At 41.2% G+C, this 15,666-nt stretch overlaps 1 protein-coding gene across 1 annotated transcript; it reads left to right on the forward strand.

The window, feature by feature from the left end:
- Positions 1-7,683: 7,683 nt before the first annotated feature.
- On the forward strand, positions 7,684-10,976 carry CLEC14A (C-type lectin domain containing 14A). Its single transcript, XM_084791184.1, has one exon. It carries the CDS (start codon positions 8,030-8,032, stop codon positions 9,500-9,502), a length of 1,473 nt encoding a protein of 490 aa, XP_084647310.1. The 5' UTR covers positions 7,684-8,029; the 3' UTR covers positions 9,503-10,976.
- The last annotated feature ends 4,690 nt before the right edge of the window (positions 10,977-15,666 follow it).

Consider the following 15,666-nt stretch of genomic DNA (forward strand, 5'->3'; position numbering starts at 1 on the left):
GGAAACCTAAGATGCTCAAGACAACTCATTCCTGAAACTCCCCAGAAGCACTGAAAAAAATCAGTTAAAAGATTTCAATCTAACAATAAACTTCTAAGCCAAATCCTCACTAATGGTATAATTTCACACAATTATAATAAACGTCTTCAGGTTTTTTTAGATAGAAGTGTATGTACTATAACCACAGTATGTTTTGGAGGCAATATTTTTCCTTTTTCTCCATGGCTATAAATCATATCATTTTATGTGACTTCAGTAACAAAAAAAAAGTGGTAGTATAACAAAAAGATATATGGCCTCCAATTTGATTGGCTATATTTGCCTAAATCACTTCTGTTTGAAAACAAAACTTTTAAAAACTAAATCTGAAGGTCAAACAAAAAATCCCCTGACTGTATCAGATTTGTAATGCTTTATAGTAGTGAGGATAAATCACATGTCTGGAAGAGAAACCAATATAGAATCTGTTGTGCAGGATGTGTGAGTTTTCAGACACATACAAGCCTTAAAAGGAAGCACCTATTAAATCTAGTTAATAGTAATTGCCATGTTCCACTGCCTCCACAAAGTGAGTGCTATGGTAACTGCTGATTATCCCTGGTACTTACAAACCGATATCAGATAAGCCTAATAGGATTTCTAATAAGTAGCTGTGATTTTTTTCCTTTCCCTTTTCCAGCTCTTTGAAGTGGAAATTGTGCAGGCACCAATAAAATAGCTTGCTTTGGGTCCTAAGGCACGCCTCGATTATCAAGCATGGCTGCTACATAAATCCCCCAATAATAAATCATATCAAAAGTATGCCTTGATCAGGCATGATGACCTGTCTCAAAGCCTAAATAAAATCACCCTTCCAGTTGTATTATGAAGAAAGTTTGTCACTAAAGTCCCCAAGCAGCACTTGGAATTTCTTAAGAGAAGTCTTGGCCAACTGACCTGGAATACTGCTGCTCCCATGGAATTATGATCTCATTCTTGACACAAAACTAGAAAATTATTGATGTTTAATTGCCAACATACAGAAGTTTTCCAAGTCCCTTATAATTTACCACATTGTGCATACTTTGTAGATGTGTGCCTGCTCATCTCCACGTGTACCTGCCTATCTATATGTGCACTGTTGGGTCCCTGCCCATGTGTGCACTATGTGTTTGTGCCTGTTCGTGTGTGCACTGTATTTCCATCTGTCAAATGTGCATTCTCTATGTGCCCTTGCTCACATTTATAAACTGTGACTATTCAGATGTGTGTTGATGTTCACCTGCCCATATGTACATAGGGTACATGCTTTTTAAACTTATTACTTAAGTATTAACCAGATCCCAACTACATTATTTATGACCTAAAGTAAGAAAACCACCGAAATCAACAAAATATTTTCTGGTGGATCAGTGCTTCATAAACTATTAACTATTAACTCAAACTACAAGAGAAATTGGCTTATATGGGAATTCTGACTTAGTGTGTGGGCTACAATTCTACTTTTTCTAACGCATTACCTTTTCTGTTAATGTTGCTAGCAATTGAATATCAAGATATTAAAAATGTATTGAAACATATAAATAATTAATTACATGCTTATATTTATGACAATGCAGTGAAGAAAACACATAGAATCTGAAAGGTTTAAAGAAATAACAGTCCTAATTCCTACCCAAGGGGTAAAAGAAGGGACATTTTAAAACAAAAACCTGAAGAATGATGGGAAGATGGCAGGATACTTCAGTTAGCATTGACGCTTTATTGTAATGAATGGTCCTTCCAGCCCTTTGGCCACAGATGTCTTCAAGACATCTGCTCAAGTGCACCAACGCCACAGCTATCTTCATAATAGCATCTCAGACGTACACCTCCAAAAAGGTATCTTCAGAACACTCTTTCATGTCACCTCTACCCACAAGCATTCTGAATTCACCAGTGGTTTCTTGACTTGAGCTCAGGGATTTCTGAAAATATCTATAGCTCCCAAACCCTTTAACTTACCAGATAGTAAATTATCCATATCCCAGCTTCTACAGAGTAACATTGACTTGAGTTTCAGTCTTTCAAAAGGTACCTAGTGAGGTGGGACCCATTCACTACAGTTATACTTCCCATTTTGACTTTGATTTTTCTTTTTTTTTTAAATACATTTTTATTAATTTATACATATTACATCTCAGTTGTTAGCCCATCCCATGTATCCTCCCATTCCTCCCTTCCTCCCACTTCCCCCCTACTCCCCTCCCCTCCCCTAAGTCTGTGTCTGAGGGGGACCTCCTCCCCCTGAATATGCTCATACGGTATCAAGTCTCTCCTTGGTGACCTATTATCTTTCCTCTGAGTGCCACCAGGCATCTCCGTCCAAGGGACATGTTCAAATATGGGGCACCAGAGTTTGTGTGAAAGTTAGATCTCCTTCTCCACTCAACAGTGGAGACTGTCCATCGGCTAGTCCGGATAGGGGTTCAAGGTTTTTACTGCCTATTTTTTCCTTGGCTGTTGCCACAGTTTGTGGAGGGCCCCAGGGCCCAGACTCGCCTGTAGTTTTCCAGGACCCACTGGATCCTTCCATTTCCTCTTTCTCCCAGGCTTCTCACACCTAAAGTTTCAATAGGATGTCCTCCCCTCTTACCCACTATTCTGGTATTTTTCTTTTTTCTATTTTACATCCAAATGGAAACATATAAGTAGGTTAAAGATACATGGTGAGAATTGGGTCCACATCTAAATGTGGACATCATTGGTGTAGTGATGACATCACACCCATGACATGACATTGCATGAGGTTTCCTAGAGGAAAAGAATGTCTTTTTATTTTGTTTGTTGTTTATTTGTTTTGTTGTTGTTTGTTTTTTATTAGGTGTTTGTTTGTTTGTTTTTCTAGACAAGATTTCTCTATTCTAGCCCTGGCTGTCATGGAACTAAACTCTCTAGGCGAGACTGGCCTCGAACTCATTGCCTCTGCCTCTGGAGTGCTAAGAATAAAGATGTATGCTGCAAGAATGTGAAGTAAATGAGAAGACCTTGGATCAGGCCCTGAGGAATGTCAAGATTTGTGAACTTCACTTCTAAAGGAGCCATGAGAACAGAGAATATTTGCAACTGGTCCAGTGAAAAGGATCATTTTGCTAAAGTCCAATCCAGTTCTAAGGGCTGTGTTTGTATCTGTTGTTCGAATGGAAACAGCCTTCATATGTGTCCATATTTGTCTCCGCGTCCCATTGGTAGGATTGCTGGAGAAGGATTAGGAGATGTTCCCTTGTTGAAGTATATCACTGGAGGAGGGGGGCTTCGAATTTTCAAAAGTCCATGCCACACCCAGTCTCTCTCTCTCTCTCTCTCTCTCTCTCTCTCTCTCTCTCTCTCTCTCTCTCTCTCTCTCTCTCTCTCTCTCCTGCATTTGGATCAAGATGTAAGCTCTCAGCTACTGCTCCAATGCCATGCCTACCTGCCTTCTGCCATGCTACCAACTATGATGATCATGGACTCCTACTCTATGAAATTGTAAACTCCACATAAGCTATTTTTCTGTAAGCTTTTTTTTTCTATAAGTTTCGTGGCTATGGCATCTTACCACTGCCACCAAAAAGTAATTCAGTCAGTATCCTTATAACTCTTGGTATCTATATATTAGCTTCTGAATAGAATGTTTCATTGATGGAATGGTATGGTCTTTAAAATCTTTTTGAAATGGTATTATATATCTAAAGATAATCCAGAAGTATACTAAGACCTAGGTACTACATTCATTCAACAGGACAAAAACTATTCAGTGAACAATGACAACATTATAAACTTATGAGGTTACAGGTTATTTTTGAAAATTTATCTTCCCCATTTTTGTTTCTGTAAATTTATTTTTTTCCTTTTTTTCCATTTATTTTTTATTAATTTATTCTTGTTACATCTCAATGGTTATTCCATCCCTTGTATCCTCCCATTCTTCCCTCCCTCCCATTTTCCTCTTACTCCCCTCCCCTATGACTGTGCCTGAGGGGGACTTCCTCCCCCTTTATATGCTCATAGGGTATCAAGTCTCTTCTTGGTAGCCTGCTATCCTTCCTCTGAGTGCCACCAGGCCTCCCCATCCAGGGACATGGTCATATATGAGGCACCAGAGTACATGTATATATATATATATATATATATATATATATATATATATATATATATATGTGTGTGTGTGTGTGTGTGTGTGTGTGTGTGTGTGTGTGTGAGTGTGTATATATGAAAATTCTAAAACCACAATGATCAATGATGTGGACTGAAGAGATGACTCAGCCATTAAAAGTGCTTGCTGTTTTTACAAGGAGTGGAAATCCTGAGCCCAGCACTCACATTGGTGCTGACTCACAAACACCTGTAATTCAAGCCCCACAGGATCTGACACACATTAACAGCATTCACTGACACCCACACTCCCACACACACATGCCTTTCTTTCTCAGAGATGTACACTCATAACATAATTACATTTTTCTTATTCTTTAAAAATAGTAAGTAAATAAATATTTTAATTATTGTGCCTTTCAGATTACTAATAGCTTAAATTTTAAAGTAATTACTTAGAAAATTATGGAATTTAAAGACAATATGTTGAAAATCCATTTTGAAGATGTAGCCAACAATTTTATTTAATCTTTATAATTTGAGATTCCAGCACTTTGAATAGACTAATTTTTACTCTTTATCATGTCATTCATCAACTCTTTCTCAAATATAGCCATTTTTGTTTATTCAGTCATTATTTATTTTTAAGAATCAAGTGGTTATCTAGACTCTCATAGCAGATCCCATTAAAACCCTTGGCACTTTCTCCCTCTCTTTCAACCAAAGGACCTATTGCCCAGTATCCTATATTTGTCCCTTCTTGATCCTTTAATTTTATTGAACTAAAACTATTTCCCTAAAAGTCTATGTATTTTTAAAATACATGTTCTGTACTTTTAAAGTTACAAAAAATTATCTATGTATACTATTTTATAGTTTTTATCACTTGACATTGTGTTGCTAAGTGATGTTATTTCATCAATTTGAGTGTAAGATATATCAAATTTACCTAATGAATATAAATAATCTACTTATATCACAATCTTCTTATTCCCTATTTCTGAGCGTTTTAGTGAATTCTGATTTTTGTTGATATGAATATGAACCACATCTCTTACAAATATTGTTTTGTATGCAGAAATTCCTCTTGACTACACATATATGTCTACAAACACACACACACACACACACACACACACACACACACACACACACACAAGGAGAGAGAGAGAGAGAGAGAGAGAGAGAGAGAGAGAGAGAGAGAGAGAGACAGACAGACAGACAGACAGACAGACAGGCAGGCAGGCAGGCAGACAAACAGACAGCGACAGAGAGACAGAGACAGAGACAGAGGTAGAATTTACCTTTTCAAGTATTTGAACTCTGGTGGAGGTAAATGACATGTAAATAATTATATGGTTGAAAAATAAAATGTTTCTTTCTGTCCATTATTCATGTATATTATACATTTTAAAACATGTTAGTTACATGCAGGGTAATAAGTAATGAATTAGAATTTATGTATGCCTTACTTTTAGACGATTTCCCCCCTCATTATTCTCTCATACGATTTTGAACCAGATCTATGATATATAGTCCCTGTGGCCAGTTTGTTCCTGTATTTCGATATCCCACGACACAGAAAGCCAGAGAATGAAAGCATGCATAAAGCTTCCAGCTCCCCACTCTTCATTACCCTAGAGACAGTATCTCGTGCCAAGTAACTTTCAAAATGTCTAAGAAAGTCCACTGTCTATTCAGCTTTGAAAAGGCATTTGTCAAATATACCACAGTAAACAGACATGTTTCCAATCCATAGCCATGAGATTTCAAAGGCATATAGGACTGATCCATGTGATTAACAATGTAGACATTCACTCAGTTAGATTTCTGGATTTTTCATATTTCTTTCTTATAAGACACCAAGCTACTTAATGTAAATGCAAAGTCAGGTTTGTATGACTCAGACATCAAAAAAGAACTAAGGAATTGTCCTTTGAATTGAATTGGGAAACAGAAAGGTTAGGAGAAAGATCTGTGTAAAACTCCTCAGTCAGCAAGAGCAGGCTAGTTTGATGATGATTCCTTACGTTTATTGTCTCCTGTTTGCAATACACGGAATTCCCAAAAGAGTGATGATAAAACAAAAAGAGAGGAGAGTATAGGTGCTGTGTTGACATCTTGTTTCTTGTCTTCTTAACCTAAGCAGTCAATCCAGCACAACAAAGTAAGTCAAAAAGTGCATGGGGATGCGTCAGAGATGACAGCTTCACTCTGATAGCAGACACTTACAAGCATGGTGCATCTTTAGGCGGGCTAAGCTAAAAGATGATAGGTTTTTACGCACATGGTGTTTGCCACTGTGAGTCAAGACAGACAGTGACACATTTTATAAAAGTATGTAAAATTCTCGAACTTGATACAAACATAAAAAAGCACTCATAGTTGAATGAAATAAAAAAGGAAACGATATGACATGACTGCTCCTAGGTGTGGTGGAGGAGAGGTTTATTATAGACATGTGGGAGAGCATAGAGAGAAAGTGGGTAACCAAAATGGTTGGGTTATATAGGGAAGAGTAGCTCAGCCCCCAGGGCTGGAGAGTTCAGGCTAGGGGGTAGGGTATGCTTGCCAGGAAGGTCTTGTAACAGGTAGGGGCTGAGGAATGCTGGGAGAACCTCTTGGCCCGCGTCAGCTTCGATATGACAAATAGCCACCTCCTTTTGTCTGAGGTTTGAAACCTAACAGTAGCTCTGACTTTAACCTTCTCCCCCACCCGACCCCCGAACTTTTCTTTCCTTAATCCTTCCCACACTTCCAACTGAGCTGGTGTCCTGTACATAAAAACAAAACATCCATTGGAACCTGGAGTGGCTGATTCAATCATCTCTTAAATTACACAGTATTATTTTTCAATTCAGAATGTGTATTAGAATAGTTTAAGTTTCAGAATGAGGATTTTTGAGCTTTTATGTTCTTTTTACACCTTTCTACTATAAACGTTGGCAGACAAACAAGCGTAGGAGCAATGACATTTATGCAGGTCAAGAATAAAACCACACACAGTTGTTCTTCAGCCTTATAAGACCATGAACTCTTTTGCATACAACCGATTAGCCTGTAGAATTCTTGAGGCCAAATAGTGATGGAGCCCAACAAGTTAGTAGTTAAGACCCTTGGCTATTGTTTGTCACCTCGGTGTAAAAGTTTCCCCCTAACCAACCACCATCTGTATTTTAAAAATAAACAAGCGGAAGTAAAAATGAAAAATTTTAAGACAAGTGCTGACCAGAGGGACTGTTTCCCATTGTAAGTGCCTGAAGGAATTCTTGATTCTTTGACTGGCCAGTAGCATGACTGGATTTCCGTTGACACAGCAAAGGACAGCCCCTGGAGACAAGTGGTATAACAGTGAGGCCTCCAGTTTAGAAAAAAGCAGGAACATTTCTCTCAAGATCCCTCCCCCAACACCAGACTCAGGAAACCTCCCCTCAGCCTGGAACAGTCTACAAATTATACTGACGCCAACTCCACAGTCCCGGACACAAACACAATAGGCGGGTGTGGGCTTATGGTTCCTGTTCACGATCATCACTGCATTCTGAGATCCAAAATCCAGATAAATCCTGAACAAGGAAAGAGACTCACTTGATCCCAGTGGCAACTTTTCTTTTCTTCTGCTTATCTATGCGGGGCATTAGACCCCATTGGCCCAGTTTTTTCCCAGCACTGAAGTGCCAGCTGTGTTCCTGACCCCTAAATAAATCAGGGCCACACAGAGCCTGGCAGGGCTCTGGACACATTTCCTGTCACTGCCTAGGGGAAGCAAGGGAGTCTGGTGGGGACTTTTGATTGTTGGGGGATGAGGCCTCAGGAGAGAAGGGAGGGCACACATAGTGGTAGAAAGGGCTGAAGAGGGCGGTGACTCCAGAGGCAGATCGGTGCCCTCAGGCAAGCCAGAGGACTTGGGAGCAGCTGTGAGCCCAGAGTCTGCAGGATGAGGCCAGCACTTGCCCTGTGCCTCCTCTGTCCTGCGTTCTGGCCCGAGCCAGGGAGTACAGAGCACCCCACTGCTGATCGCGCTGCTTGTTTGGACTTGGGGGCTTGCTACAGTCTGCACCACGCCACCATCAAGCGAAGGGCCGCTGAGGAGGCCTGCAGTCTGCGCGGCGGGACGCTCAGCACAGTGCACTCAGGCTCTGAGCTGCTTGCAGTGTTAGCACTCTTACGCGCAGGTCCCGGGCCAGGCGGAGGCTCCAAAGACCTTCTGTTCTGGGTGGCTCTGGAGCGCGGCCGTGCCCACTGCACCTTAGAAAGAGAACCTTTGAGGGGTTTCTCCTGGCTGTACTCCGACGCGGGAGACGCAGAGGAGAGCACACTGCCGTGGGTGGAGGAGCCACAACTTTCCTGTGCTGTACGAAAGTGTGCTGCGCTCCAGGCCACAGGGGGAGTGGAGCCTGCAGGCTGGAAGGAGATGCGCTGCGGCATGCGCGCGGATGGCTACCTGTGCAAGTACCAGTTTGAGGCTCTGTGCCCCGCGCCACGCCCGGGTGCCGCTTCTAACTTGAGTTTCCAAGCTCCGTTCAGGCTGAGCAGCTCTGCGCTGGACTTCAGCCCTCCTGGGACCGAGGTGAGTGCGCTGTGTTCCGGGGAGCTCTCTGTCCAGGCCACCTGCATTCAGGAAGAGACAGGAGCACGCTGGGATGGACTTTTCCCTGGATCAGTGCTCTGCCCCTGCTCTGGGAGGTACCTCCTTGCTGGCAAATGCGTGGAGCTCCCTGAATGCCTAGACCGCTTGGGAAACTTCACTTGCGAATGTGCCTCGGGCTTTGAGCTAGGGAAGGACAGACGCTCTTGTGAGGCCAAAAGGAAAACACAGCCAACCAGTCAGGGGACGAATCTGCCCATCAGGACTCTATCAACCACTCCAGCCAACCCTCTGACAAACACAACATGGCCAGGCCGGGTCCCTGAGAAGCTAGGAGAGACGCCCCAGGTCACCGGACAAGACAATTTTGGGACTTCTGTTGCTGAAATTCTTCACTGGGGAACACAGAGTACTTTATCTACTCAAAAGTCCCTACAAAGCAACCCAAAAGTCACAGTCACGCCATCAGAAAGCATGATCTCAACTTTGAACTACATGTCTTCCCCCTCTGTTTCCCCAACTTTCGACACTTCCTCTACGGTGGTCTTCATACTTGTGAGCATAGCCGTAATAGTGTTGGTAATCTTAACCATGACAGTGCTGGGACTTTTCAAACTCTGCTTTCACAAGAGCCTTTCCTCCAGGACAAGGAAGACAGCTTTGGGTTCACGGGGTGTGGAAAGTGATACTGAGGCCACTGCTTTGCGCCACAATTCTGCACACTGCACTGACACTGGAGTGAAGGTTGGGGACAGCAGCCTGCGGGGCCCAGCTGAGGGTGCTTCACTGGCTGGGTTCTCTCTTGGCTCAGGGGACACTTAGGGGGAAAGCTCAATACATACACACATCTTGTGTAGACTTATACAGTTCCAATAAACGGGGAAAGAAAAGACTTCTGCAATGATTCTTGCAGAAGTTTCCCTTCTCATAAGTTCTCTTTACTCCACTAAGGAGCTAGAACTAATAGGCATACTCATTCCCTGAGCATGAAGGAGGTGGAAGGCTTAGGCTGGTCTGGGAAGACTGGGTGGATGATAGGAGGAGGCGTTTTCCTCCATCCTGGGGGAGTTTGGAGAATTGCTCAAGTATTTCCAGTATTGGAAGCAAATAAATAACATTATTGTTTTGGGACGTTTATTTTCCTCAAAACGAGAGGGAAAAATCTCTATTATTCAGGCTAAGAATATACTAGCTTGAAATTTTCAAGCAAATAATAAAACATTGCTGAGAACCTAGACTGAAATGTGTTTGACTTTTTGCAAAGGAGGATATTTAGGAGTGCGACATGTTGAGGATAGCAAATGGCTACTGGGTATACTGTGAAGAGGCACAAGGGCACGTTCTGTACTTTGAGGGAAAAGTCCTTATACCCCTAGCTCTTTCAGAACTAGTGAAGTTTCCTTTTAATCCTGTATCCTGTGCTTTCAAAGTCACTGTTTCTGTGTGTTCTGCTATAAATCCTAAGTGCAATGTTGCCGGTTTCTGACTCTAGAAGCAAATTACAGTTGACCACCAATCCAAGTGTTTACTGTGTGTCCTTGCCCAAGGAAACACATGATTTGTGTCTTCCTTTCCCAATGCTTGTGCTCTCCAGGGTAATGACCTTCCTCTCCGAGCCACCTTGTAGACATCAGGATGCTGATCCTCACTTCCAATTACAATGATGTTAATTCTCAATTAAAACGTTAATGCTAAGTATTGATTTGAAGTCTTCTGGGTGCACTAAAGCAAAAGGAAGCTTGGCTTTTTCAAAAGTTGCTAGATGCTTGTGCCCTATTTAATCCATGAAGGGGGGGGGGAGATGACTTGAATGTCAAGCCATTTTTGTTTCTTCTCAATAGAGTGTGAATACAATGGCAATGTGTGTGCATCTGAGGATTGCCACAGTGCAACAAGAGCCAGGAAAAACTAACGGGAAAGAGTTTCCCATAGAATTAATAGTGTAAAGGAGAAATAATAAAAAGCTATCATCTTGTTATGACTTCAGGTATTAGCAAATAATAAAAGTCACACATTCAGGTGGTAAATAATTAGACATAATAAAAATAATGATCTGGCGGAATCCAAAGGGCTTGGAGAATATTTCAGTTGTGCTGAGACTTTTTATTTAAGTGTTGTAAAGTTGGTGTGTGAAGAGAAACAGAGAAATGAGCTCTCTTATGGGAGGAAATGAAACAAGGATAAAATTTGGCTATATTTTTATATAGAACCATTTTTTTTACACTCTTGATTGTACTGGGGGTTGATTTAAAAATAGCAAATAGCCAAAAATAAAATAATACAGAAATTTAAGAGTTCTCTGCTGTGGTTAATTTACCAGTATGTCCTAATGTTTATTATTAGGCCTATAATTATTATTACAGCAGTATTTTCTAACCTGCTGGCAATCAATCAAGATACAGAGATGAGTTATATTTTAAAATAGCCTCAGTTAACCTGGAGGCAGGGCATATATTAATCCCTAAACTACTTCCCATAGTGGGACAGGTATGGAATACCTGCCCCAATCCCATGCCATCTGCTGCTAATAATTTCTATCAAGCTAACTCCCATCAAGAATCCCAAATACTTGCTAATTATCATCATCTGGGCCAAGTCCCCTTCCACACTGGCCATGTACTTTTCCTCCACCTAATCCATGGCACAGCCTTCATCTCCTCTCTTCTCCTCCAGCCGCTCTGTCTCTCTGTCTCTCTGTCTCTCTCTCTGTCTCTGTCTCTTTCTCTCTCTGTCTCTCTGTCTCTCTTTCTCTCTCTGTCTCTCTGTCTCTCTGTCTCTCTCTCTGTCTCTCTGTCTCTCTATCTCTCTGTCTCTCTCTTTCTCTCTCTCTGTCTGTCTCTTTCTCTCTCTGTCTCTCTGTCTCTCTTTCTCTCTCTGTCTCTCTCTCTCTCTCTCTCTCTCTCTCTCTCTCTCTCTCTGTCTCCCCAAGCCCTGAAACCTTAGCCACACCGCTCCCATTTGTCCTGCTCAGGTGTGATGGCCTTTTCTTGGTCAAAAATGTTAGGCTCTTAGACAAAGTGCAAGTGGGGCAGAGACAGTAAGCAGTAATTAGCATCAAAATATATCAGACCAACCTCCAGCAGTGCTCAATATATGAATCTCTGTCCTGAATATAAATTTGTGTTCAGTGTTATGTTGCTGAAGCAATAAATTAAAAGAGAGTTTGTTTCATATGTTGAATATGATTTTAGATAGTTGTAGTTAAATAAAATCACACATAAATGCAAATTAGCAACTGTTAAGATTCTTCAATTCAAAGCTGAAGCTAAAATTACATGGATATGTGGCTCACCCCAAATTTATCAACTGGTCAGCTATGTAGTTCAATTCTACTTATTCTTAGAGTTATAGCTATCCTCTCCACTGCATGATTTCTCAGTAGTGGTGACAACTATTCTGGTACACAGCCTCATCTATAAGTTGACTGAACACACACACACACACACACACACACACACACACACACATACATATCACACACACATATACATATGTGTATACACATACATACATGCATAACTAAGAGTATGTGTATATGCATATACATAAACATTTTATTTTAAAGAAAGATGTCCTTAGTCTTTTAGTAAAATAGAGTATGCATAATTAACTTATCACACAACATACAATAGACGACAAAGTGGATCTAGGGCTCTAAGTGTCCTATATGAAGAAAAAAAAATCATGTCAACCCAGTTAGTTGGCTATTGTCCCATGTTATTCTCCTTTATAGATCGGAGAAGAATTAAAGAACAGTATCTGTTCATATCTTAGATTTTTTTTGACAGACCAGGCAACAAAGAACTTCCTTTGATCTCTGGCTGTGGTGGTGGCTTCCAGGTGGCAGAACAAGGCCAGTCAAGTGAGTCTATTTGTAGCTAGGGGGAATTTTCTTCTTAATTTAAAACTTTTAAATTCACTGTACATCCTGGTCTGTAGGCCCATCCCTCCTCACCTCCCAGTCTCACCCTCTATCCCTCTCCCCTTCCGCACTATTCCTCAAAAAGGAGAACCTCCCCTCGCATCTACCCTAGCTCATCAAGTCACATTAGGACTGAGTGCATCCTCTTCCCCTGTGCCCTTGAAAGGCAGTCCAGCCAGAGGGAAGTGATTGAGAAGCTCACCAGAGGGCCCACATGAAGCCTCAGCTGTCTATGGGCTACATCTTTGTAGGGGACCAAGTCCAGTCCATGCATGGTCCTTGGCTCCAGGATCCAGGAGTCACGCAAGGTCCAGGACATGTGGCACCTAGTGCTTTCTGCCTAAATGAGCGTGGGTCCCCAGTTCCAGGGGTAATGTTCTTACTATGACTTCTCTGCTGTCTATTATTTTCTCAACATGTTTGAGGTTCATTTCTTTGGTAAAGCCTTTTGCTCTCACACTCATCTTTCAGTTTCCTACTCACTCATTTCCTTACAATTAAGCATGGAATCTCTCCTACAGTCTTTCTTTCTACTTTAAACCCTGCCATTGTCTTACACAGTAAGATGTTCTTTGCATAAAATATAATGACCATTCCTTTTAATTCCTCTATTTTTCATATACAGTGACATCCTGATCACTTTAGTCATCCATTCCATGGGCACACAAATTAATGTGATTCTTCCCCATTCCAGATCTCAAAGTCAGACTTTTGTGTGCAAGTGTTAAAACTCCCGCTTTTCATGAATGTGCCTATGATTGGAGTCAAATGGTTGCTGTTTTAACTTTGACACTTTTTCTTTCTTAAAATAGTAGGTCTTACAAAGAATAGTAGGCATTCTTTTCCTGTTCTTTCTTTTTAAATGTTATATCTACTGAGATTGCAAATTTATTTTAAAAAAAAAAGCACACAGTTATTTTGCATGAATGTTAAAGGGGCAACCAACCACCCGCAGGTTCACAATTGACCTAAAGCCTGCTCTACTGGAGGAACCTCCTATCACCAAGAATCACGGCTGGAGAGCTCATAGGCCCTAGGCATGAACCAACTACCATTATTTTTGCTAAATAGTGTATCAAATCTCCTTCCAAATGCCGTTGTAGCCATAGATTACTGCAATACACACACCACCACCATCTTTTCTCTTGCTGTTGTTGTTTTGTTTTGTTTTATTTTGTTTTTTGAGACAGGGATTCTCTGTGTATCCTTGGCAGTCCTGGGCTCACTTCATAGACCAGGCTGACCTTGAGCTCACAGTGATCTGCCTGCCTCTACCTCCCTGAGTGCTGGGATTAAAGGCATATACCACCATTCCCTGCTTGCATCCACACCCTCATTAGGGAAGCTTTCTACAGTGGATGGGAGTGTACAAAGAGACTCGCAGATGGTCAAAATGCAGAGAATAAGTGAGTATCTAGCTGCAAGTGGGCCACTGGAAGAGGGAACAGAAAGATAGTCAGAGCCAAAGGTCAGAGAACCTGCGTAACTGTCTTTGGGACATGGGAGAATGATTGTACTCACGTATTCACAGCAACTGTGGTTGCCTGCACAAGATCAAGCCAGCCGGCATTGTACACTGAACAAAGGAGAGGCCCACACCTCCCCTGTCACTGAAGAATTATTGGCAGTTGGTGGTTCTGAGAGAGGAAGAATCAGTTTTCTTCAGGGTATGGCCGCTAGTAGAGCGCTCATTTTCCCATAGGATGCTCCTATAGGCATCCATTTGGACAGCCCTAAATGGACTCAGTGGGTTAAAAAAAAAATAAAGAGGACATGAAGTTGGGAGGAAGAGGAGGAGGGTGTGTGTGATATAGAAGATGGAGGAGATGTGAAGATTGCAGATGATCTAAATTCATTTTATTCATGTATGCAATTATCAAAGAATAAAAAATGTCTTGAAAATATAAAAAAATAATAATATGCTTGTGTTCTGAGACAGGAGATATATTATATGAGAAAAGAATTTATTTTAATTAAAGGAAAACAAAAATTATATTTAATAATTATATAAATATAGTTGGTTTGTAAAATTGTTTATAAGTTGCCAAATGATGCTACACTTTGCCCCAGAAGATGTTTCTGCTTAGTTCTAACTTACTCAACTTGTTATCAAATTACTCTTAATGTGTGTACTTAATAATATCTCCTCTTTCCTTTGAATACTTTTTCTGTGTTTTTTTTTATTGTTTACTTGAATCATGGATTAAAATGTAACCAGAGTTATTTGGAGACCATCGGTGGATAGACTAACGACATGGAGACCTTTATGTTGTAAGCTTTGGCATTATAGCTAGGCAGGTGCTCAGCTACTCTAACCCAAATACACTGGCCTGGCCAATGCCATGTGGTTCCTATATCTGTCGTCATAGTCTTGTCCTGGAACCTGCTTCTTTGCCCATGTCCTGATGGGACTCCTCTCTCTCTGGCTCCACCTGAGACCCCATCTCTGGGCCCAGAAGTCCTGCTTGACCTCTCCAGTCCAGCTACTGGCCATTCAGCTCTTTATTTGACTATACAGAAGGTGACAGAGAACAGTGTTTACAAAATATGAAGACAGAAGATGCCTCATAATAATTACAGTGCCAAATGTGATCAGACCTCTGGTGGGAAAAGAAATCACCACATTAACAATACAAATAAAATCTTTCTTCAGAGGCTTGAAGGGTTTTTGTTTATTTGTTTGTTTGTTTTCATACAAGTCTTTCACTTGCCCTCAACTGAAAAATGGATAAAGAAACTGTGGTACGTTTACACAATGGAATACTACTCAGATTTTAAGAACAATAAGCATTGTCTATGCATAGACATTCATGTCTCAGCCAGTCTCAGAGTTATTCCCGTGTACTGGGATTAGCAATATAAGTTACCCACTTGTTCTGCACTTTGAATTCTTCATATCCTGGTTGTATCCTCCTCCGTCTTCCCTCCCAATCCCCACTCCCTCCTTCATTCTCTCTCTTTCCTCCCCTAGTCCTCAGAAAGAGGAACCCTCCTCCCCTAACATCTGACCTCAGCCTATCAAGTCTTATCTGTACTGCCTGTAACCTCTTCCTCTGTACCCTGG

Source organism: Acomys minous (assembly GCF_964271855.1).
Source record: "Acomys minous genome assembly, chromosome: 8".
In the NCBI taxonomy this organism is placed as follows: domain Eukaryota; kingdom Metazoa; phylum Chordata; class Mammalia; order Rodentia; family Muridae; genus Acomys; species Acomys minous.

Bases quoted from the DNA above. Each gene is read 5' to 3' on its own strand.
- CLEC14A (XM_084791184.1), top strand. From the start codon at position 8,030: ATGAGGCCAGCACTTGCCCTGTGCCTCCTCTGTCCTGCGTTCTGGCCC.